Source organism: Callionymus lyra, chromosome 12, assembly GCF_982586985.1.
Source record: "Callionymus lyra chromosome 12, fCalLyr1.hap1.1, whole genome shotgun sequence".
NCBI classification, from domain to species: domain Eukaryota; kingdom Metazoa; phylum Chordata; class Actinopteri; order Syngnathiformes; family Callionymidae; genus Callionymus; species Callionymus lyra.
The window spans coordinates 14,819,925-14,845,172 of NC_141829.1; the positions used below are offsets into that span (position 1 = coordinate 14,819,925).

Genomic DNA, 25,248 nt, shown 5'->3' on the forward strand with positions numbered 1-25,248 from the left:
TACACAAGTGACTTGAAACTTTGTGTTTTGGCAACAATGAAGTTTTTTTAATGGTGGCAGGAAGAAAACGCAACAAAACAACATGAACAATGACTGAAAAATTCAAATGAAAAAAAAGGACATGAGGTCTGAATATGTTCAAGATTTTGAATGAACACAGTTGGAAAAGTAAGTAAAAGTGATAAATGTTTCCACAGTCGTTTTAATCAATATATAGGGGAGAAGTGTTCACTGAATACTTTTACCTACCCTTCCTTTAAAAAGTCAACTACTGTCGATTGTATTTCTGACATATTGCATCCATAAATATATTACAAAGAGTCACATTTAGCAGCAACACAGGTTTAATTCAGAATAGAATCTGTTTCTCGATTCAGATCAGCCTGATTTTGATTTAAAAAATAAATGACTGCATATGTTGTAAACATAACTGAACTATGTTGATACCAGTGATGTGTTGATGAGGCCTCATGACACGGCATCTCCTGTATCACGATCCAGTGTTGTAATTATAGTTGTATCGCGATACGGTTTAAAATACCACTAGATGTCACTCTCTGCTATATAACCTTTGGCTCTGATCTACTGATTCGTCTAGTGGTCTTTCAAACTGTATCACGATACAATGTTGTAATTACAGTTGTATCGCGATACAGTGTTGTAATTATAGTTGTATCACGATACAATGTTGTAATTACAGTTGTGATCACGATACAGTGTTGTAAGTACAGTTGTATCACAATACAGCGTTGTAAGTACAGTTGTATCATGATACAGTGTTGTAAGTACAGTTGTATCGTGATACAGTGTTTAATTACAGTTGTATCACAATACAATGTTGTAATTACAGTTGTATTGTGATACAGTGTTGTAAGTACAGTTGTATTGTGATACAGTGTTGTAATTACAGCTGTATCACGATACAGTGTTGTAAGTACAGTTGTATCGTGATACAGTGTTGTAATTACAGTTGTATCGCGATACAGTGTAATAATTACAGTTGTATCATGATACAGTGTTGTAAGTACAGTTGCATCGTGATACAGTGTTGTAGTTACACTTGTATCGTGATACAGTGTTGTAATTACAGCTGTATCACGATACAGTGTTGTAATTACAGTTGTATCGCAATGCAGTGTTGTAACTACAGTTGTTTCGTGATACAGTGTTGTAATTACAGTTGTATCGCGATACAGTGTAATAATTACAGTTGTATCATGATACAGTGTTGTAAGTACAGTTGTATGTAGATGTCACTCTATGCTTTATAACCTTTGGCTCTGATCTACTAATTGGTCTAGTGGTCTTTCAAACTGTATCACGATACAGTCTTAACTTTGATGCCTCATGAGTTCTCATCAACCCATCACTCGTTAATTCATATAGGAAGTTATGTCATTGCTTTTCTGCTCCTCTTAAGGCTTGTGTTGTTTTGCTTTAGTTCGTCACTCGTGTTCACAGCGTCAGGAAACAGCTCAAGTGTGTCTTAGAACGTAACAATACCAGGGGAGTATTTGACTAGTAATTACAGTTGTATCGCGATACAGTGTAATAATTACAGTTGTATCATGATACAGTGTTGTAAGTACAGTTGTATCGTGATGCAGTTCAAACGACCACTAGATGTCACTCTATGCTTTATAACCTTTGGCTCTGATCTACTAATTGGTCTAGTGGTCTTTCAAACTGTATCACGATACAGTCTTAACTTTGATGCCTCATGAGTTCTCATCAACCCATCACTCGTTAATTCATATAGGAAGTTATGTCATTGCTTTTCTGCTCCTCTTAAGGCTTGTGTTGTTTTGCTTTAGTTCGTCACTCGTGTTCACAGCGTCAGGAAACAGCTCAAGTGTGTCTTAGAACGTAACAATACCAGGGGAGTATTTGACTAGTACTCTTAACAACAGTCCACACTCCTTCCATCATGTCTTGAACTGGCACAGCATCCTGGAGTCAGGGGCAGACGTAGGACAGAAGCATGTCTATCATGTTCCTGATGATCTCGGGCGGCGGGTGGAGGTGGTGCGGCAGGTGGTGGGCCAGGGTCATCTCCCAGGCGTCCACCAGCAGGACGTCCAGCCCCTTGAACATGGACTTGATGACGGTGTCCTGCTGCAGCGAGAACCAGTCGCTGTTGTACAGGCTGACCTCCTCCTCCTGGGCCTGCAGGTTGGCCGAGCGGACCACCACCATCGTCCCGGGGGCTCGGCCCATCAGGCGGACCAGCGCCCGCCGGATGTGGCGCAGGCGCCGGATGTAGACCTCCATGGGGAAAGTGCTGAAGTGCGACCAGATGCTGAGGACCACCACGGTGTTGGGCCCCCCCGACAGGCCGTCCAGCTCGTTGGCGATGTAGCGCAGCTCGCTGGAGAGGACGGTGGAGAAGCGGATGGGGGGCCCGTGGCAGCGGTACTTCAGCAGGATGTTGTTGCGAACGTCCACCGACATGTAAGGCCCCACGTTCTTAGGACTGGACAAGTTGAACTCCTTCAGCTCTGCAGGTGGAAGTGAAAGTCACTTAAAAAATGCACTTTTAAAGGGGAATCAAATTTCAGTGTATTGTAGTTTGCTGTATCGTCCTTTGAACTACAGTGTGCGTTTCTATATTTACATTAGAAAATACAATGTAGAAATAAATTAGTAAAGAAAATAGATGCTTACTTTCACTTGTGAATATAGTTTTTGGTCATATTTTAATTAAAAAAAAATAAAATAAAATTGAGAATCATTTTTATTACATCTGTTAATTCAATAATAATAAGGTTGTATTTGTGTTTTTATTAATTACATTTAAAAAATATGTTTTAAAAATGTAATAATTTTATTTTTTAACAAATAGAATTTGACAATATATTTTTTCTTAAGCCTTGAATTATTTTATTTTGAAATCTGTTCAATAAATTATATATTAAGAGTTTGAATATATTTTATGTAATTATTAAATTGAACTATATTTAGTTTTATAATATATATATATAAATATATAGTTTAACATCATAATTCCAATATTTCAAAAACAGATTTTCTAAATTCAATATTTAAAAACATTTAGCCTTTTAAATTCTGTACTTCAATTCAAATATTCTAATTACTGATATACATATTTCCACACTAATGTACAAGTATCAAGTATTTTTCTTTTTTTTTTTGTTAAATGGTTTATTTACATATTAAATATTTTCTTTAAATAATTGAATTACTCTATTAGAAAAAACATTTTTATTGCATATTTTAATTCAACAATTTTATTATAAGGTTGTATTTGTGTTTTTTAATAATTGCATTTAAAAAAATGAAATATTTTAATTATAATTTGATTCAATTGTATTTCTTTACACATAGAATTTGAAAAAATATTTTTTTCTTAAGCCTTGAATTATTTTCTTTTGAATTATTTTCAATACATTTTAAAAGTTTGAATGTATTTTATGGTAATACTAAATTCAACCACTTGTATATTGAAAGGTTTCATACGTTTTTTGGGGGGGATTTCAAAGTTTCATATCATAATTACAATATTTCAAAAACAGATTTTCTTAATTCAATATTAAAAAAAATGTAGCCTTTTAAATTCAGTCTTTCAATTCAACATTTCAAATATATCAATTACTGATATACTTCCATATTTCCACACTAATGTACAAAATGATGCCCACGAGCAAGGGTTGGTGCTGCTCTTACCCGGCGTGGAAGAGGTGAGGAACTCGAACCACTGCCTGGCCGTGGAGTCGCCAAAAAAGTAGACGATTTTGTTGCGCAGACAGCGAGTCACCGAGGACGGGTCGGAGAACTGCTGCATGGATGTGTCTCCGAACGGCCGCCAGGAGTCCTCGTAGTAGTAGCCGGAGGGAGACGCTTTGAACTGTTCCGGGTACACGTTCTCATTGTCCGACTCATCTGAGGAAGAAGAAGACGAGTGCACGCCTGTTAGAGTGTCCAACTCAATCACATTATTAGAGACTTTAGTTTAACCCTTTTTTGAAAATCTCTGTACAATCTGTCCCTTATCTTATCTTAAACACTGGCATCTTTACAGGTCACTATATCAAACGTGAAATTTAATCTACTTTGATTTTTGAGCCAACATTCCTGCCCGGCTGCAAAAATCACTTGGTGGGCCTTGAGTTTTTTTGGGTTAGGGTTAGAAACGGACCTCTTTACCTTTTTTGAACGGGAGCACCTCGACTTTGTCGGTACCTGAAGAGGGAATGTAAACTTTGAGGTTGGCGCCGCTGAGGAGAGAAACACAAACGAGTCATACGTCGTTGAGAAGGTGAATTAATGTGGAGTTTTACGCTATTTATTGATTTGATGTGAAATAAAAATGCATTAACACAAGTGTTTAGTAGGTTTCAACTTGGGAATTGTAGTTTCTATGTACATATAATTATATATATATATATTTGAATAAATGTATACTTGAAGGGGTTCGATCGTTCGTATTTAATGTTATTGGTCTGGGTGTTTGCTTGTTGCTGTTGTTTTACTTATAATATTATTGTTATTATTATGTATATTGGGGTTCTACTTCATTTGGTGCTCGCCCTCTAACCGCTTCGCTATTGGTGCCTCGGGGGAAACCAATAGCGAAGCTATTCATAGAATCTGAGATTATGATCATAGCTCAGCGGTTATGATTAGATCTAAAATCTTCAAAAATGACCCTTAAGAAAGGTGTTCTGTAGAAGATGAATTGATCTGTCAAAAAGTTATTTTGTGACAAAGAAAAATAATTTGTTAATTAAAGGATGTTGAGCAAGATAAACAAGGTGCATACATATGCAGGTGGTATAGAAAATATTTTCAATCAAACAATAGAATTGTACATCAATAAAAAATATTTTCAATATTTAATATATTTTTAATTAAAATAAATAAGTGTTTGGAAACTTTGAATTGAATCATAAAGGAACAAAACTAGCTTTATAGCATGAAGGCATTTATTTAACATTTATATAAAGATCGCATTTTTTAAGATCAAGTTTTTTAAATTGAACAATTAAGAAAGGAAATGGCTTTTCGGTATGTAGGTAGTTATTTGTTATTAATTCTGTCAAAAAAGTTGCTTTAATCAGAAATGTTAAGTTTTCAATGGAAAAAAGAAACAAAACTAGCTTTAAAGTTTAGACTTATTGTTTATTCAAAGGGTGCCTTAAATCTGAAAAGTTGATTTAAATAAATGATAAAAATTCAACCTTCTTAAATAGTAAAAAAAAAAAGTTGGTTCAATTGATAGAAAAAAAAACATTTTCAGTCATTAAAGTGACAAAAATACCTTTATAAATGATAGCTGAAGTATCAAAAATATGTACTTTCAATATGAAAAGTTGAAAAAACTGCCAAAGACCGTCTCTGAAATCGGGAAATAATATCTTGAAACCATAGTTTAATATCTGGTGGAGCATGTGAATGTAAATAAATGTCAAATACACAAGTATTTTGTGTAATAAATCCCACAGCGCACAAATCAAACAGAAGAGTCAATAACACAACATTTCAAAAAACAACTCACGCCTGGAACAGCAGCATCTCCTTCTCCGTGACGATGTGCTTCATGTAGCCCCCCTTGGCGTGGTTGACTCTGGTGTCACAGCTGAGCACCTTGGGCTTGTAGCAGAACCAGGGCTCGCCCGTGTGAGGGTCCGTGTAGTTGCACAGCGGCCTCTGCTGGTCCGGAAGGCACATGTTGCACACGGTGGTCTCCGAGAGAAGACCCAGTTGATAGAGACTCTTGAAATAAACCCGGTCGGGTCGCTCGTCTCGCAGTCGTTTCAGCACCGCGACGGCCTCGCTGGAGTGCACCATGGTGACCTCCACCAGCGCCGGACCCTCCCAGAGGAGGGGGAACAACGCCGAGTAGAATCCATTCTTGTGGTCCAGGACCACCCCGGCTACGCCGGCGCCGAGCTCCGGCGAGTGCAGCCGGGCCAGGAGGAAGTCCCCGCCGAAGTTCTTGGGTCGCCCCTGGAAGTCGTGCATCTGGACCAGCGCCTCCAGCTGGTCGCCCACGTGCCACTCCGACCCGCGCTTGGTGGGCAGGATGGTGAACATGCTGTGGACCGGGTCGCTGGTGTCGCGCAGCGAGGGCGGCCCGGAGCGCGCCGGGAAGGGCGGCCATGAGAGCAGGTGCAGCAGGTACTGCTCCTCCAGCTCATCGTCTGCCGTCGGCTTCTCGCCCAGCAGGGCGCAGTAGGTGTGGTTGGGGTGGTAGTAGGGGAGGCCCGCCGTCATGGAGGACTGGATCCGGGTCTGGAGCTGGGACAGGGCCGAGACGGTGTGGCAGTTCAAATTCTGGAGAAAAAAAACAAAACAAATTTATTCATCGGAATTTTTTTTATTTTTTTTAAATATAACTTTATTTTTAATATCTTGTATTGGCAAGAATCTAGCGATACGACACGTATTACAATACAGGGACAACAATACGATATATTGCGATATATTTTTGAAATGGTAGGAATTTGTGACAAGGATATATTTGAAGTATTGTCCTGTATTCAAAATTAGTTAGAAGATAAAAGAAGAACATGACATTTTTCTTTGTTTTACTTAAACAAGACTATTTTATCTTTAGACAAATTGCTTTTGTTTGTCCAGTAATCAGCTTTAAGAGCTGCTGAAATCATCTGTATCCTCTCGTCCTCAGTAATGGGCGTGGCTGAAAGTTCAAAACACAGCGTTTATTGAAACGTAAGCCGTTTAAAGCAAAAAATATCGTTCATTGATACAGTACTGTTGAATATCAAAACATAGGTTTTAATTGGAATTAATTAAAACCTTTGTTCACTAATATTTGAACGGAAAAACACTTTGTTAAATAAACAAATACTTCAAGATAAACTTGTACGTTATCTAGAACACGCACCTAAACAGAAGCGAAGAACATCAAATTTTTCTTTACTTAAACAAGACTGTTTTATCTTTTAAAAAATTGCTGTGGTTTTTCCAGTAATCAGCTTTAAGAGCTGCTGAAATCATCTGTATCCTCTCATCCTCAGTCACGGGCACTGTGGCTGGAAGTTCAAAACGCAGAGTTCATTGAAACGTAAGCCGTTAAAAGCAAAAAATATCGTTCATTGATACAGTGCTGTTGAATATCAAAACATAGGTTTTAATTGGAATGAATTAAAAGCTATGTTCACTAATATTTGAACGGAAAAACACATTGTTAAATAAACAAATACTTCAAGATAAACTTGTATGTTATCTAGAACACACACCTAAGCAGAAGTGAAGAACATGACATTTTTCTTTACTTAAACAAGACTATTTTATTTTTAAACAAATTGCTTTCATTTGTTCAGTAATCAGCTTTAAGAGCTGCTGAAATCATCTGTATCCTCTTGTCCTCAGTCATGGGCACTGTGGCTGGAAGTTCAAAACGCAGCGTTTTTTGAAACGCAAGCCGTTTAAAGCGAAAATAAAGTAAATTGATACAGTGCTGTTGAATATCAAAACAGAATCTTACATTTTGTTTTGACATAGGATTTTACCAAGTTTAAGTCGATTTAAAAAAATAAATAATTTAAACTAATACCTGGTAAGTTTTCATTTAAACTCTCACTCATTATATTTGTAGCTCAGCCGAGGACGATTTAGTAACGGGGTTCTATCCTAGTATATGTCAAAAAGTATTCCATCTATTAAACATGTTTTAATTGAAACAATGGCAGCGTCTCACCTCCACGGAGCTGATGTTGTGCAGCAGCAGGACGAGGCCCGACAGCAGAAGCAGAAGGAAAAGGAGGATAAAGTTTCTTAATTTCTTGGTACATGTCCACCTCTTTCCCTCGTCCATGATCGGCCTGCTTCATGCTCCGCCGTCAGCGCACTGGCGAGGATGAGATAAAAAAACGGCGTGTCATAAACTCGAGTCACAGACTTTTTCAATCACATGTTTCCTGGCAACGTCCCACAGGTTTGAGCGTCGACAGAGATGAAAGATAATATCCGGTCATAATGACGAGGCCGAGCTGGAAAAATGTCTTCCGCTGTCGGAAATATATCATCTGAAGGAAAATACCATCAAATCTAGCACGTATTATTTAACTAAGTCCACGAAATATGGCGTGCACTAGGACCTGAGGTGGCCTCGCACACCTGAGGAAGTGAAGAAATACAATTTTGTTTAACTGCGACTTCCGTTTTTTTTATCTATTGCCACATATACCCCAAAATAACACATCAGAAAACTAACAAAAAAACACAAAACTAGGGGTGTGTATTAGCAAAGATCTGGTGCTATAATATACATCAAAATATTGCGATAAATTGTGATACTGTAGTAACAAGGATATATTTGTAGTTTTGTCGAGTACTCTGGTGGTGCAGGAATTTACAGATGACTCTTGACGAAGTCGTAACATAATAATACCTCAACAACATCAGCTTTAAAAGCTGTTGGAGTCGACTGTATCCTCTCATGCTCAGTCATAGCTGGGACCTATTGCGATTTCACTGATCCTTCAGCTACAAAAAACAAGAAATGCTCTATTTATGCTTCAATATTTACACACACAATAATACACCCCAGCGCAAAACCCAAAAATATATAATAAAACATTATATGTAATTACAAGCGAATGCCAAAATTATGATTTAAAAAAAACAAAATAGAGAAAAAAAATGCATATGAATAAAACAGTAGAGAATTAAAACACAAACGAAGGATAAAATATATTACAAACACATAAAAACCGACAAATCGATATATATGGAGATATTTTTTCCATGATACCGTTTTGAAATTTATATCATAATTTTATCAAAATTTCATCAATAATTTGATCCATTTTTTTTTAAATAACATGTACATATTCACAGCGTTGGTTCTTTTTAGTGTTGCAATTGAACTCCCGGCCACTAGATGGCAGCAGTCATCACATCCACAGCTAAAGAAACAACAAAATCCGCTGAGATCCCGCCGAAGACTGAGGACGAGAGGATACAGTCGACTCCAGCAGCTTTTAAGGCTGATATTTGGACATATTTTAGTTTCAAAACAAATGAAAATAGTTACGACTTTGTCAAGAGTCATGCGGTCTGTAAAATACCGCAACAACAGAGTCAAGTACTCGGACAATACTACTAAAATATCCTTGTTCGGGTAACATAGTGTTCTTGCCAATACACACACACACAATACCGAAAGAACTAAGTAAAACACAAAATAAATCAAAATACACTAAAACATTTAGACTCACACAGGAAAACAAACACTCAAAGAAACATAAATACAGAATATCAGGCATGAACCAGAACATTCCAAGTGCCTTGAAGAAGGTCCAGGACCAGGACCAGGACCCCACCCACGCGAGAACAGACCATCGGTATGACGGACCCCGACTTCACACCGGCGAACGTGACGTTATCGTTTGCGATATCGGAGTGTGGTTTTGATGACGTCACGGGGTCGTCTTGAAACCGAACAATAAAAAGTGGGTTCAAGGCTGCAGTAGATTCCATCGAGCACCGCAGGGTCTTCAGAGAAAGTCACGTGACAACCCCTTTCCTGTCTCGCGCACGCGCGCAAGCGCATCCTGTTATCAGAACACGCTTTAAACACATTATGACGTCGATTGTCGATTTTATTTATTGTCACGATCGAGCTCCACGTTGAAGAGCATGATGGGTAATAATAGACATAGACGTGATAAATTATCATCGTTACTTACATGTCGGTGATGCGCGAGCATGATAACGGCACAGGGCGGAGATGGCGAGACAACAAAGCCGAAGACAGACGACTCGTCCTCGGCTGCGCTCGGCCGGAGGAAGCGGACACGTGACGTTACCCAGAGTGGGCGTTTTTTTTTTTTTTTTTTAATAAACTTTCAATAAACGTTTCATATTCTATTTTTCCTTTTTTTTATTGTTTTTATTCAGGTTACTTCTCTCTTGAATTTAACATTTCAAATGTTATAACTTTGATTTATTTTTATATATATTGCAACGTTGTTGACTTAAAAAAAAAATTCGTTTAAAAAAATAAATTCAAAAGTTTTTATATTGAAAGCTTGGATTTATTTGTAATGATTATTAAATAAAAATAATTTGTTTACTAAAAGGTTAGTTTCTTTTTAAAGAACAATTGTGATTATCCTACGAATTAATTATACATTTTGTAAATTCAATTTTATTTTGCCTTTTAAATTAAAAATAAACGCTGGCCCTATTTTATCAACTTATTTTTATATTACATTAAAAAGGATGCAAATGATCCAAAATAAAATTAGGAAAACATATTTTAGAAAACTAGAGAATTATAATGTCCAACTATATGTGTAAAAAATATATATACAAAATTCATGGTGGCACAATACCAACATTTGTCTATTGAATTTTTTGGATAAAAAATATATATTTTAGTAAATGAAAATTAGTCAAATTAGAATATCAAACCATGTGTAAAAATAAGTTATTGATTTATTAAAACAAAAAATAAAACCCCAACAAAATTTATATTAACAATAAATAAATTAACATTTAATATGTTAAATTCAACCATTAAACATTTGAATGGCTCCAATATACTTCCATATTCCATTAAACTGACAAAGAAAATGGAAAATAATATGTATAAATTTTGATCGTCCTCTCTTATAGATAGATATTTTTCCCAAATAGCAATACACAGCAATACAGACTATAATTAAAAAACAAAAAAACAAGAACAAGAACAAAGTTTATATAAAAAGAAAGTACAAGATGACACAAACTAAGTCTAAGAAAAAGAACATAGAACAAAGACAAAGGATACAAAGATTAACATGAAATAGAATGCCATGATACTTTATACTTTCGCTCCTGCCCCCAAACTCAGAATTGTACAATCTAATAGCCCAAGCAATGATTATCACGTATATTCTCTTCATGTCCTTATTTACCACATCTATTCATCTCATTGGTTTTATTTCTCCTCTCATTTTTCTTCCATCTACAACAGTATTCAAGTCACTTCCATAGAAAACCACAGATTTATTTCTGGCTATTTTTAAACTCTGCTTCCTGTGTTAAATGCATTATGGCGGAGCAATTGCTTTTATCTCAAAGCCTCCATATCGAAAAACTAATATAATTTGCTCGCGCTGATACACTTCTATAGTAATCCTTAAGAGTATCATGTTAAACGTTTCTTGAGAGTGTTTAAACCGTTTTGTCACTGGACATATAATCCATACAAACAAGTCAAAAATGTAAAACCACAAACTTTGTAAAAGTAAACAAGCATACACTAGGAGACAGATGTTATTTCTCACGATAACCACTATTTTGACCTGCGCATGCGCTGATGCCGCCATCTACTGTCAGAAAATGATTCTGTTTTTTTTATTCTCAAACGTTTGCCACAGTTTGTTTTTTTTAGATTAAAGATCAATTAAAGATTGAGATTAAATTTGTATAAAATACATGTTGTCAAAATATAACACGTGACTTAGAAAGTTAATTTATTTATACGTTATTATTTATTTATACTATTTATTAATTTATTTTTATTTTTTAAATGATAATAAACACATCATTCACAACATATTGGCTACCCAGATTCGTTTTTAAGAAAAAATGTGCTACTGCCTCTTTCTTGTGGTCTTGTATGTCCATCTTTGTACAGCTCTCCGCCTACTTCACTGTTTTGCTCTCGCTCAGGGTTGGGCTGTTTTATTGGTTTCATTTGGCTAGTTAGAAAAATAAAAGATGGATCTCTTGTTTCCTCTGTTTCCTTTCAGGATCTTGTCTGTTGAGTATTTCATTTCGTGTTACATGTGAGGGTGAAAGGTCTTGAAAAACAAAGTTTCAACAAAATATTCAACTGTTAAGGTGATGTTAATCTTTCTTAAACCGGAACGTGCGCGGTGTTTCAGCGGGGGAATCATTTCACTGCTGCACACCAACAACAAAGCGTCTGCACATCAAAGTTTTTGAGTCTATAATGGCTGCCGTTGTAAATAGTACTTACTGTGTAAATGGTACTTACACCGACTATCAGAGCGAAGCACACGTTGTTGCCTCAGACGAACTGATAACAAAAAGCGGAGCCACATCCGTGGGTGGGACCGTTTTAAAAGGTTTGACGCGGACCAAATAACTCTTTTATTTTCCTCTTCCTGGATATCGTAAACATAACAGGATCACCTTATACACTGTTTAACTGCGTTAGCCTTTGATTACGTCACCACTATTAATCAATACTGATGACGTAGAACACACGTCAGAGTTTATCTAGAATATTGCATCTTTAAGTATACGAGCCACAAATCTCAACAACATATTCAATGTTTGTCACTCGACAAAACTCCCTCGCAAAACATCTTAGATGAGTTAAATATTCATTGAATTCCCCGTTATATTATAAATGATATATTTATCTCTGAGACTGAAAAATACCTTTTAAATTGATCGATTCGCACATGTTTGTTTACTTTCAGTTACTGTCACTTCCGACGCAATAAAGTCAAACAATTAAATACACCCTAAAGTGTGTTTACGTTTCCATTATTTTATATTTAAATAACTTATACTTGAGTTCTATATATACCAAAGGAAACGCGTACATTTTCTGAAGAAAACTTGCGTGTTTGTTTAGTGTGTGTGTGTGTATATACATACATATATATATACACACACACAATGAGCTGTATGCCAAAATCATCAGTTTTAAAACAACAAAAGACCTGAAATATTTCAGTTGGTGTGCAATGAATCTAAAATATATGAAAGTTCAATTATTATCATTACATTATGGAAAATAATCAACTTTATCACAATATGCTATTAAGGACCTGTATATATATATATATACACACACACTCAACTTGTACTTGAGTGACTCAAGTACAAGTTATTTTAATAAACAGTATAAATATTTAAACAACATATCGTGTGTTTGTTCAATTTGGGCTATTCATTTGCTTTTGCGTTGTATATTTCTAGAGCTAATGATTTTTTTATACCTTAATTGACAACGTTAATTGATTGATTAATATTATAACATTATATATATATATATATATATATATATATATATATATGTGTGTGTGTGTTTCTTTTTTTAGCAAGCTTTCCAATGATACTAACCTTTTTAAAATTGAGTAAATATTGAGCAAGTTATGACATTTTGAAAGTCGGGTTCAACAAAAAGGTCACAGCTAAAATATTGACCTCCATTGACTTAGAGTTTGACCAGAAATGAGTGCATTTTCACGGGTTATAATAGTCCATAACCTTCTTAATATTTATCACAGGAAAATCATACATATATCAATGGAATCTTATAGATGATACCGGTTTTATAAAAATCAATTCAACTTAAATATATTACACACATACCTACCTTAACCAAAAAAATCATCCACAGCTCAATGTGCAATAGTAGTCAGACATCCATTCTAGACTGCATATGAGAATAAACCACAAGCGCTGCGTCGAGAATGCAAACACACTCCATTCCACCTTGTCAAGGAAATGCTTCCTGTAAATACTGTACATGATAATGATGGAGGGATCAATAGTTTCCCTCTATCATTAACATTACATTACTGGATGGTTAACTTCAATGATTTTGCAAAAATGTTCAATAAAAATGTTCTATTTTTACTGCAACCATTCTCATTCTCATCTTTAACTTAATTACTGCCGACATACTTTGAAGGGCTCACGCTTTTCCCCGTGTCTCGACATGCAAAAATAGACATGATAAAGTAGTTATGACAGTAAAATGGGCCATTTAAAGACAATCAACTGCAGTAATTATTTTCTTATCAGAATAAAATATATGTAAGAACACTCTTGCATTAAAAAAACAAAAACCTTCAAATACCGTGAATCCGATACAGTTTAAAAGAAACGTGATGTGAAGATTTTGTCATACCGGCCAGCCATATATTTAAGCATTAAATACTTTTTTAAATAATTAAATTCAATATTTCTATTTGTTTTTTCTAAATTGAAATAAAAAATATGTTTTTTCAGCTTATTTATTTTAATATTGTATATATTGGCACTATTATATAAGCATTTTCGATTTTAATTTAAAAGGCACCACATTTAAAAAAAGTGGAATTTTGATAATTTATCTAGAAATGATTGTAATTAGAATGGCTAACTATGTAAAAAAAACAAAAAACTACGAAATATTAAAATTAAATAAAAAATTAAAAGTTCAATTATTCATAAACAAGTAAAAAAAACTAAAAGATTTAAACATTAAATGTCTAAATTATTAAATTAAATTATTCAAAAATGAAATTTTCATCAGGAAAATTCTGCGTTTCAACATTTGAAAAGATTGAATATTCTGACTGCACTGAAATCATTTCGTAGATTACTCACCCCGTCAATTCTATTACAGCTCCTCAGACCATCCAGTATCCTGACCCGGGTCTGTCAGGTCTTTCCCCTCCCTTTATATACCGAACCGGAGATTAATTTATTTCGTAATACGTTCATGGTTTCATGCGAGTCATGAGACTGACTGATCGACTGAGTTGCAGGAACAGGAAGTGGTTTCCAGGGGTCAATAAACGAGACCGCAACATTCCAGGCAAACACGAAAAAATAAATCATTCAGACTTTTAAAGTCAGCCAGACTGAAGGTACTTACTGTTCAGGTTTCTGCTCCGGCTAAAGCTTCCGACCTCCCGCCACCTCTGTGGAAGTCCTGGGGGGCGGTTACCGCGGGAACCAAGAGCAGTGTAAAGGGTAACCACCGCTTTGCCGAGGCTGGGCATCGTGCTGTGGGTCACTTGCATAAGACGCTGTTGGGAAACAGAACGAGGTCATTGGAGAGAGAGGCGGCCAGTGACCTTAAAGTGAGGCACGTTGCACCAGGACTAACGTGGCAAAGGCAAACCAGGCCAAACTTCAACTGAGAAAAATCTCTAAACTTTAGGAAAATGTTGTCAGAACATGATCTGGAGCTTGTAATCCATGCGTTTGTTTCTTCTCGTCTGGACTATTGTCACAGTTTGTTTTCATGTCTTAACAAGAAGGATCTGTCTCGCCTGCAGTTGATTCAGAACTCTGCAGCGAGAATTCTAACCCGCTCTAGTAGAAGAACTCACATTTCTCCGATCCTTAAAACTCTTCACTGGCTTCCAGTTTATTTCAGGATCTACTTTTAAATTCTGGTTCTTACTTTCAGATCTATTCATGGTCAGGCTCCTCCTTACATCACTGATCTGATCCAGCCTTACACCCCAGCTCGGGCTCTGAGGTCTGTGGATCAGAATCTACTTGTGGTTCCTGAACACGGCTCAGGACCAGAGGAGAGAAATCTTTTCAAGCTGTTGCTTCTAAGCTTTGGAACAATCTTCCTCTCTCTTTACGCTTGATGGATCTACTGACTCCTTTAAGAAACATCTTAAGACGTTTATATTTGTTCAGGCTTTTCCTTGATTTTCTGGAACTCCTGTTATGTTATCAGTTTTATCTTGATCTTTAAAATATATACTTTATTGAATATCGTTTTGATTGTTTAAGCGCTTTGTGACCCTGGTCTGGAAAGCGCTATACAAATAAAAATGACTTACTTACTTACTTACAAACTTCATAGAAAAGTATTGTATAATCCCATCAGCTGATAATGCATTTTCATTGACCCTTGGTGTCACCATGAGAGAAAGACGATGGATTAAAAAAAAAGAACATTCCCAACATCCCACTTCAGTCACTGGAGTCTCTTCTTTATCACCAGAACTTAAAGTAATAGTTCATTTTCTTCTCACCCTCATGTTGACTAAGGGTTGGAATTAAGTTCCTTTTTTTCCAGTAGACAGTAGCCTGGAAGTGTTCTCTATATTTACCAGGGTTTACTTAATTGCAGGGTCGGAGACTACTTGTGCAGACAATATTTGGAAACTCAAGTTTTGAGCGACTTCTCCCCCTGCAGCGTTAAAAGTGCTCAGAGTGAAATATGACATTCTTTGTTATGTTTTTGACGTGAGGAGATTTTTTTTTTTCCCCGCTTGAGAGAGCACAGTGTTAGGCCTAAGAAGAAGGTTTGGTATTTGGGTCGCTTAGTGACAAGTGAAGGAGTCAGAGTAAGATTGATCCTAAAGACTTGGAAGCAGAGAAGCAACTGCAGAACAGGGAGTCCAAGAACTTTGGCAAGGTTCTTGGTTTCCTAGGTTACTACAGAACCTTTAATCAGGACTTTTAAAGCCGCTGTTTTAGCTGGTGGAAAGTCCAGATGAGTCTTTCGAGAGCCGATCTCTAACATAGGGAAAGAAAATATTGGCCAACCATCACCAAACGTGTTGAGAATATAGTTATCCGGTTGACATGTTAAACCAGTCCACTTATTCTGGCCAAACCAGATTTTGAGTTGACCTTTGACTTCTATATAGATGCTTGGAAATTCCTGCCCACAAAGTTATGAACTAACTTTTGTTTTCTGGTAAACTTGAGTTCCTCGCTTTGAAGTGAGCAGTAGTTGGTAGATTAAGAGATTACCAGAGTGTACACGGATGATAATCCCCTCACATACAACTTGATCACAACCAGGTTGAAAACAGTTTGACTGACTTGCTTATTTTTATTATAATAATAATTTCATTATAATTATTGCACTTCAACGGTTTTCCAACCGTACCCAACTTCACAAGATTACTCATATAAAGCCATTGTTGATGTGTTTTCAGTATGATTCATATTTACAAATGAATCTATGAAAAGAATAGGAGTGTTTAGGTGATCATTGACTGTGTCATTTTAAGTATTTAAGTATTAAATAAACACCGCCCTTCAGCGAATTTTATTTCTTCCACTTGAAGGTTGAATCAAATAATGTAAATCAATTGAATCTGACGATAGAACTTGATCCATTTATCATTAAATATTGAATAAATAAAAAAATCTAAGCATTAACTACACTCAAAACTATTTAATTAAATACATTAATAATGAATATTGACCGAAAAATAACTTTAAAGTTGCCAGTTTTGCACTTCAATCATTTGAATGGCCACTGAAAATACCAGAAAGATTAGATTAAGCCTTGATTTTGTTATTTTCATTTGTAGGCAAAAGATTATATTACAAACAGAAACATAAATTAAGTCATGAAATGCAAATGGTAATTGAGACGTCATGGGAAAAGAGGCACAATATCCAACAAAATACGTTTACATTTTTATGTGTGCCCGATTTTGAAGGCAGATAAGGTAACTTTTTATTTCCATTTTTGTATTTTCTGTAGTATTACAATTTTTGCTTATATAGTATTTTTGAGTTTGTGCTTTTATTTCATTGTGATATAAGGTAAAGTAAAACTTTATTGATACATGCGTTAAGAAATTAAAGATGTGTATAACGTTATCACGTTCATGTGTTTGTTATTGGTTTGATAATGTTTTCATTTATACTACTTACTGTTATTGAAAAAGTTTTTTAATACCGAAGAATCTTCAATGAAATCTCCAGATAAAAATAGTCAAGAACTGCAGTAGTTTAGTTTTGTCCCTTTGGGGTAACTGTTGACGTCATCAAGAATCGATCGTTATTCTTATCGCGATCGCAAAGTTTGTGTATTGAGTCGAGAATACATAATACAATGTTCGTTTGTTTTTTGTCAACACTACCACGCGAAATTTTATTTATTTTAGTGACGATAGAGGTTTTTAGCAATAGCAAAAAAAAAAAAGTACAAAACTTCTTACAAAACTTCAACGCTTATGACTTAAATGTTCGCTCAAGTTAACCGAGGAAACGTTATTACTCACCAGAAGTCTTCACCTTCTCCTCGAGTATCCGCAGTAATCCACTGCATCGTGTCGAAGATTTAAAAAAAACTCAGTAACTCTGACACAACCAAATTGAGAGTTTGACTAAAGGTTGTTGGAACTGGTTTCAAGTGCGTTACAATGACGTCACTCACCCACAGCGAATGCTGGGAATTGTAGTCCAGTTAACTTGAGCGACTCTTTTAAGTGGTCATTTAAACGATAAAGAGTTCCATGTCAAACTGCAGTATCGGGATGAATAATAGTGTTATTTTAAATATACTTTTGCTAACAAAATGGATCGAAAATTGACCATAAGGTGTCATTATTATCCATAGTCTTGTTTAAAGAAAACAAAACAGTTGATATATATTCACAATATTATTAAAACACAAATTTAGACATCTCATAAAATAACCAAAAATATATGAATGCATTAATGGTTTTAACATTATTCTGCTTTGATAGTAAAAGCATTTATTTTGAGACATAATCCAAGGTTAACATTTTTTAATTCCACCTTTAATTTAAACCTTGCAGGCACCATACGTGGAAATGGGTGAATATACAACTACTAGACGCCAGATTGTCCAGTAACGGACATTTCTCCATTAACGCGTGGATTGTCAGTACAAAAATCACATTCATAAGTTACATTTCGCTGCTTAAAAGTGCACTGACTGTATCCACCTGCATCACTTAATCTGAATTATTGATGAGCGTAGATGTATTTTAGGGCTTCAGGTGCATTAGCTCCAGTCAGGAGTCATTCGTGTGCGTCACCGTTTTCCTCGTGACGGCCGTTTCCCGGCCTCTCTGGCGAGGACAGCCTCGTTTCGGTGACCTCGCCGCCCCCTTCCTCGGCTTCCAGCTCCCTCTGCTGCACCGACGACAGGTACTGTTCCAGCAGGCTGCTGTCCGGACTGTCGGCGCTGGTGCCGCAGTTGAAGGAGCTCAGGGCTCGCACCGTCTTCAGAGAGTCTGTGGCGCCGCTGCTCATGAAACTGTCTTCTAGCGCCGCCTGCTGGTCGCCGGTGGTTTGGAACCCGGAGTCCGGGAAGGACGCGCCCATGCTGGCGGGGTTCGTGGTGCTGGAGGCGACGGGCGGGGGGAGTTCACAGGGGGGAGCGACGGACGCCGAGGGAGGAGCGAGACCAGAGAGATGCTGCTGGACAGAATCCTTCCACTGCTGCATAGACTGAAGCTGTAAACATGGAGAAAATGAATATTATGACATTTTTTATTTCAAGAAATTTCACTTAAAACACTTTCATAGCGACTAGACGTGCAAGAAAACATCAATAAACTTTCACAATTCTTTACAGCACTGTATTGTTTTTTTTAAAGTATTTTGGCTTTTAAATCCAATTCTATTTATATCATAGTTTTTATAGTTTATGTTTTAACAAGTGTGTTAAAAATTAAACAATTTGATTTTAAACATTTACAATTAACATACAAATAGTTACTGTGTTGGTTTATAGTCTAGACGGCAGCAGTCATTACGTTAAAACAATTAAATGCCGCAGAATCCTGGTGGTGACTGAGTACGAGAGGATACAGTCGACTCCAGCAGCTTTTAAAGCTGATGTTTGGACATATTTTAGTTTCAAAACAAATAAAAACGGTTACGAATTAATCAAGAGTCATGTGGTCTGTAAATTGTGCAACACCAGAGTCAAGTACTCGACCGTACTACAAATATATCCTCGTTACTACAGTATCACGATATATTACGACTGTCATAAGTGTAGCCAGAATATTTCCAATTATATTAAAGATTATTTGAACATCTAATGAAAAAAAACAAAGCAAGGGAGCTTATACCAACTAAACTCTGACAAATAAACACCCAAAAAATGGGAATAAAAAGGTGAAATTGAAGTAAAATTAAACCCAACTACTTCCTCAATTAAAAATGTTCCTAGAGGGGTAAAAATCATATATTTTTCTATATTGCATCAACTTGCAACCACTCTGGATTTGCTCACCTGTTTCCACAAGAACTTCACTGCTTCTTCTTGCACCATCCTCTGGAGTCGCTCTTCTTCAAACTGCCTCTGGACTCTGCAGAGGAATCGCACTCAGGTCATGTCGTCATCGAAGTGAGAAATAGATGTTTTTAAGTGGTACCTGTCCAACTTTTGCGATAGGAACAAGATGTGTTCTTGCATCCGGTGCAGGCGGATTTCACTGCGCACTTCCCTGGACTCCGGGTGATGAGCCCGAGTGGAGCATCCCCTCCACCACGCTTGTATTCGAACAGCTGCTCTGTGGGCGTCTGCTGAACTGGGCTTGCTGGCGGAGCTTACGGGACTCTCTCGTTTCGACGGGTCTTTCCTCTCCAAAACTAAACCAGTTTGTGGAACTCCCTCCTTGGCTGTAATGATCTCTCCGTTCCTGACCGGCTCCTCGTCTGCTGTGCACATCTTGCCCTTTTTCAACTGTGCCGGCAGTTTTGGAGCCAAAGAATCCGGTTCGAACGTCTCGGTCTCGTCCTCGCTGTCCGAGCGCGTTTCTATATCGGAGTTGAACGGCAGAAAAGTTGACTCGGAGGGAAGGATGTTGGCTCTGTTGTCGTCGGCGTGCAGCTCCTCGAGATACAGAGGATGATCGCCGATTCTGGAGCTACAGATCACCGGTAAGGACGTGTTCGGACTGTCAGAACTCATCCAGGTGTTGAACTGCACAACTGGCTCTGTGTTGAAAGAAGACATTAAACATTATTTTTTTAAATGCACAACTGTGCTGGTCCTTCTTTCTCGTTGTTATAACAATTAAAACATAAGGTAAAGTTAAAAAAAAAAAAATCCTCCTTCAGGATATTGTTTTTTTCCAATAGCCAATTCATACAGCAATTTTTAATAAAAAATAAATCAAAATAAAATAAGAACAAGAACATAAAGAGAAAGAACAAGATGACACAATCTAAGTTTAAAGATAGAGATAAAGAACATAGATCAAAGAAAAACAACAAAGACAAAGATACAAAGACTAACATAGAACAGAACACCCAGATACTTTCATTCCACTCCTGCCCCCGAACTTAATACCCCGAGGAATGAATGAGTACAATTTAATAGCCTGTCAACATAACATAATAACATGTCTTTAAACCAAGATTTCCCATCATTGTTTAAAGTCTGTTTTTAATTTTACATTTATGTTTTTATTTATACCCTCAAAATGAACTTACGACAATTTTTGAAAAAAAGTTGTTTTAATACAGAAGAATTTTAGTTTGAATTGATTTAAATGTCTTTTTTGAACCACCAATTTAACAAATCTGCTTTGATTTCTTGATAGACCTTTTGCCTAATTGTTGCAAGGCAAAAATATATATACTTTTTTTGACTTGTTGCAAAGGTAATAACACCTGAATATTTTATGTTTAAGTTGCAGTAGCCTAGATACTTTTCTTTATTTAATTAGAAACGATGGGTTTTTAAAAAAAAGATCCCCCATCATACATTGCAGGACTGAAAGTTTCCCCTTTTCAATCTCTGTGGGTGATGCGAAGGTGACTGTGGTCACAGTTACAGCATTTTTTTTTTTAGCCCGTGACGTAACGTCCTCCAGTTATTGTCCAACTTTTATAATGTTGAAGGCAGAGCAACTCAATTGTTTTTCAATGTTAAATGGTTAAGTAATAAAGATAACCCTATTAAATTATATAAAAAAAGCCTTGTTTATTTAAGATGGAACTGATTTCTCTAATATGATGAGATAAAATTGTCAAAATCCACAGTGAAACCACACAAAGATCCATGAAACATTAAACAGTGAAATATAAATTAAATTGGTCGAAGAAGTTTAGATATGATAGAGTTATTGGGGGTTTCACTCTCAGTAAAAGTGCTTATTTTCTAAAGGCTGCAACTGGGTTGACCTACTGACTTTGATAGATATCAAGTGACCTGCGGCTAAATTACAATTTACAAGATAACTTCATGTCAGGGTTAAGTATGTCGGACCTTTTTTATTAAAAAAAAAAGGATTTCCCATATTTTAAAAGATTTTATAGCAACTAAATTGTTTGGAATTTTTCATGACTAAAGAGACATGATGGAATGCTGTGTGGATGCATCTTGTTTTTTTATACTAAGGCCATCAGATTGAAGACCAACGAGTACTTTTCCAGCCTCTCACCCGTTTCTTGGTCCGACAGGACTGGTGTGGGAGACGCTGTGTGGACTTTAGTCTCTTCTCTGACTCTCTCTTGTGGGGTTGAGAGTTCAGGCTGACATGTCTCCACGTCCAGCTGAGTCGGACGCAGAGGGCTGGTTCCCTGGATCTCCTCCAGCAGTTGCTTCTGATGTAACCTTAAAAAAAAGTATAAATATTTTTCTTTAATCTACATTATACTCCAGTAGTGTAACAACATTATGACCGGACAAGGATTTTAAGAATACTTGTCGGCTCTAAAGAAGCACAAGTGCACTGCTTCAGTATATTTAAGATGAAACTTATCTCATTCTGTATCACATCATACCTTTGTTTACTCAGGATCTTCTCTAATTTGGCATCTTCCGCTGTTTCCAGGGACGGTGACGGCAGAGGGCAAACTGTGGCGAGATAATGCACGAGCTGCACGTGCTGACCTGGTCGATGGGAGCGACTTTTACCCTGACTGTACAGCCACTCCGCTTTCAGGCTGATGCAGGAAAAAAACGCATAAGGATTCACAATGAGGACATAACACTTGAGGTGCAGGAGTTCACCTACCCTTCCTTCTGAGAAACAGCAGCAGCATCCAGAATCTTGAGACTCAGACACCAGCTGAGGATGTACGGCCGGTAGTCAAAGCTCGGCAATAAGGGATTGGTCATCACACAAGGGTTGGTCATGATGGACAACTGCTCAAGATCGTGAAGGGACCCGAGGTAGGAGACCTTTGGAGAAAATCGCTTAGTCAACAAATCATAAAGGTTTTGTTTTTTAAGTAGAAAAAAAAAAAGATTACTTCATTGATATCCCGGATCTCATTTTCTGCCAGGGACAGAATAGAGACGTGGGCTGGGAGGTGTGTAGGTACAGTCCGGAGTGTTGTGATGCAGTTTCCATGAAGCAAAAGAGTCTGCAACCGCAAAAAGAAAAAAAATCTTGTTTAGGAATTTTCAAACTTCACCATAAAAGGGCACCTAAACACCATTAGCCAATAGCAAAACACAGCAAAATAATCAAAATATAAATAAACTTTTAGAGTGTATTTCAGTACTTGTATTCGCTTTTCAATATGCAGTATTTGTAAAAGTATTTTGGGCAATCATGGCCATTTGTGTATGGCTGAACATTCATAGTTAATGTTTGCTTTTGGATATTTAAGCCTTTTTTTTTACTATTATAAACTTCAATTTCCTGCTAACTAGCTAGCTACACGCTACTTGTATAACCACATGTGGTGCGTTTAGGTACAACTGGAGACTTGAGAATCTGAAATTCAAGGTAGTTTGTGTGTCGTTTGTTCACAGCAAATTGTTAAAGAATACTTCATATATATATGATCATATTATATAAAACCAATTGCTTAAATTAACTATAGAATGATAAAACTACATAAAACAGAACTAGATTCTTAAATAAAAAGTCTGTCTTAACGGAGGAGGAGAAGTTGAAACAGTGGAAATGTGTTAGTCTGTAAGTAAAATAACTAAAAATGAATCATTGAAACTCGTTGATTCAATTTTGTTTTTGTACTTTTGTTCCATCTGAACTTAAAGATGTGTCATTTGGTTTTGCCATTTAGTTGTAGAGTTTGAGGCACTGACGCTAACGTTTAGAACTAGCAAAGAAGCAAAAGAAAAAACTTTAAATTTATTACACAATGACTGAAAACAATACAGTCCTATAAAATGTGATGACTCAATGCCATTTAACAATGTAGTCTAAATTCCAGTTAGACTGCAATAACTGTCATCAACTGAAGTTCCAGCCCATTCTCTGATGTAATTTTAAAAATATACTGTATATTTCTATGAAATGATTACCTTGTCAGCAGTATGATCTATTTCAGTGCTTTTTGAGTAAAACATAGTTTGTTAATTCAGTACACGGATCAAAACAGAAAAGTTGTGGTTCGAATGCTGGAGTAAACTTGTTTTTGATCACTTGGACAACCGTCTTCAGATGTGTCAATATTCACCTTCATCTCTACTAGTTTAGTGAGATCACCGATAGTAGAGATGTTGTTATCGGACAAATCCAGGTGTTGAAGGGAAACACAGTTGTTCAGCTGCTCAATGGCCTGTAAGAAAACAGTAGACGGTTGTGAAACAAACTGGATCAAATATCCTCAGAAATAAACATTAGGATTGCAAACCTTAATATTGTTCCCGGACAGGTTGAGCCACTCCAGATTTGTCAGATCCCTTAACCCCTCAATGTAGCCGATACTATTGTTAGGAAGGTTTAAGACTCGCAATTCTGTCAACTGGGACACGCCCATCATCCTTACCAGACGGTTGTTTGCGACAGAAAGCTTGGGAAGCAAAAGTTAAAGAAAAAATTAAGATGAAACGTTGTTTCTTACTATGGAATAAAAAGTGTACCTGCTGAAGGCTGGGGCTTCTCTCTAGATAATCTAGTTTCATTATTTGATTTCCATCCAAGATGAGAGTGTGAGTGTCTTGGGGACACATGAAGCCAGGATCCAGCTTTTGTAGACCCCGAGTTGAAAGGTCCAACACGAGCTCTGGTTTTTAAGATAGAAAAGATGTCAGACATTTGTAGAGAAAAAAAGAAAAGATAATGACACTTCAAATAGACACTTTTCCTTGACACAAATAACATTCAAAATAGAAATGATGAGAATATAATGTCTTCTCTCTATTGATGGTTTAATAAACAGACATTGGTTCACAAATGTCAAAACTATTTACTGAAGATGAACGATGTCGTTCTAGAAGAAGCCATGACACGCATTAACATGTTATATACATTATTTGTATTGTTATTATTAGTGGATTTATTTCGCATTCTCATGAGAAGATCATCAAATGTTGACATCGTTGCATTCTAAACTACAGTGTCTACTTAGAAGGCTGTGCTAATGCACAGGGAAATACGTCCAGCACTAATAAAATAATGGACTTTAAAGCAGTTTTATACATTTATGTATTGGTTTTAACGAGTGTTTTTTGACGTTGAACTTCATCTCTGCCTGTCACTGTCCGTTGCTAACGGTTGTGTCCAACAAACACCAAAGCTAGCAACAACGAACAGGGAAGCTAACACCGCTGGATGTTGATATTCCACTTGCCTGCATCGTTGTCGGTTTCCACGTCCGAGACTCCCATAACAATATCTCACACGATTGTTGTATAAAAACACAAACCGCCGAGGATGAGAAGAAACACAACACTGACTGTCTGAGACCATCAACTACACAAGGGCGGGCGATGGCATTATGGGAAATGTAGTTCCCTAGTTGTCGCTCGTCAAAGAGCCAGACATATAATAATAATAATAATAATCTCTATTTATAAAAAACAATAAATATAATTTAGGAAAATGGCCATTGAATAGCCCG

The 25,248-nt window shown here is 36.6% G+C and overlaps 2 protein-coding genes across 7 annotated transcripts; both read right to left on the reverse strand.

Annotated features, from left to right (window-relative positions):
* Positions 1–19: 19 nt before the first annotated feature.
* nxpe3 (neurexophilin and PC-esterase domain family, member 3) lies at positions 20–17,842 on the reverse strand. Of its 6 annotated transcripts, XM_087804757.1 has the most exons (7): positions 17,721–17,842; positions 14,603–14,756; positions 7,685–7,834; positions 5,516–6,294; positions 4,165–4,235; positions 3,685–3,900; positions 20–2,498 (listed from the first exon to the last, which is right to left on the reverse strand). In XM_087804757.1, the coding sequence occupies exons 3-7, from the start codon at positions 7,799–7,801 to the stop codon at positions 1,957–1,959; spliced, it is 1,725 nt and encodes a 574-aa protein (XP_087660883.1). In that variant the 5' UTR covers positions 7,802–7,834; positions 14,603–14,756; positions 17,721–17,842; the 3' UTR covers positions 20–1,956. The 6 variants fall into 6 exon arrangements, with proteins under 6 accessions (XP_087660883.1, XP_087660889.1, XP_087660885.1 ...); XM_087804763.1 differs by lacking the exons at positions 14,603–14,756; positions 17,721–17,842 and adding an exon at positions 14,332–14,375; XM_087804759.1 differs by lacking the exons at positions 14,603–14,756; positions 17,721–17,842 and adding an exon at positions 11,978–12,275.
* Positions 17,843–18,180: 338 nt separating this feature from the next.
* Positions 18,181–25,096, reverse strand: cep97 (centrosomal protein 97). Its single transcript, XM_087803842.1, has 11 exons — positions 24,979–25,096; positions 24,269–24,411; positions 24,040–24,198; positions 23,863–23,964; positions 22,684–22,797; positions 22,446–22,612; positions 22,213–22,374; positions 21,870–22,042; positions 19,854–20,418; positions 19,712–19,787; positions 18,181–18,924 (listed from the first exon to the last, which is right to left on the reverse strand). Exons 1-11 carry the CDS (start codon positions 25,013–25,015, stop codon positions 18,487–18,489), a joined length of 2,136 nt encoding a protein of 711 aa, XP_087659968.1. The 5' UTR covers positions 25,016–25,096; the 3' UTR covers positions 18,181–18,486.
* Between the last annotated feature and the right edge of the window lie 152 nt (positions 25,097–25,248).

Coding starts and splice junctions, on each gene's coding strand:
- nxpe3 (XM_087804757.1), bottom strand. CDS start 7,801: ATGGACGAGGGAAAGAGGTGGACATGTACCAAGAAATTAAGAAACTTT. Junction 6,295..7,684: donor ACAACATCAGCTCCGTGGAG/GTGAGACGCTGC, acceptor TTTTTTCTCCAG/AATTTGAACTGCCACACCGT. Junction 3,901..4,164: donor GGTGCTCCCGTTCAAAAAAG/GTAAAGAGGTCC, acceptor CTTCTTCCTCAG/ATGAGTCGGACAATGAGAAC.
- cep97 (XM_087803842.1), bottom strand. CDS start 25,015: ATGGGAGTCTCGGACGTGGAAACCGACAACGATGCAG. Junction 20,419..21,869: donor CCTGTCGGACCAAGAAACGG/GTGAGAGGCTGG, acceptor CTTTCAACACAG/AGCCAGTTGTGCAGTTCAAC. Junction 18,925..19,711: donor TGAAGTTCTTGTGGAAACAG/GTGAGCAAATCC, acceptor CCATGTTTACAG/CTTCAGTCTATGCAGCAGTG.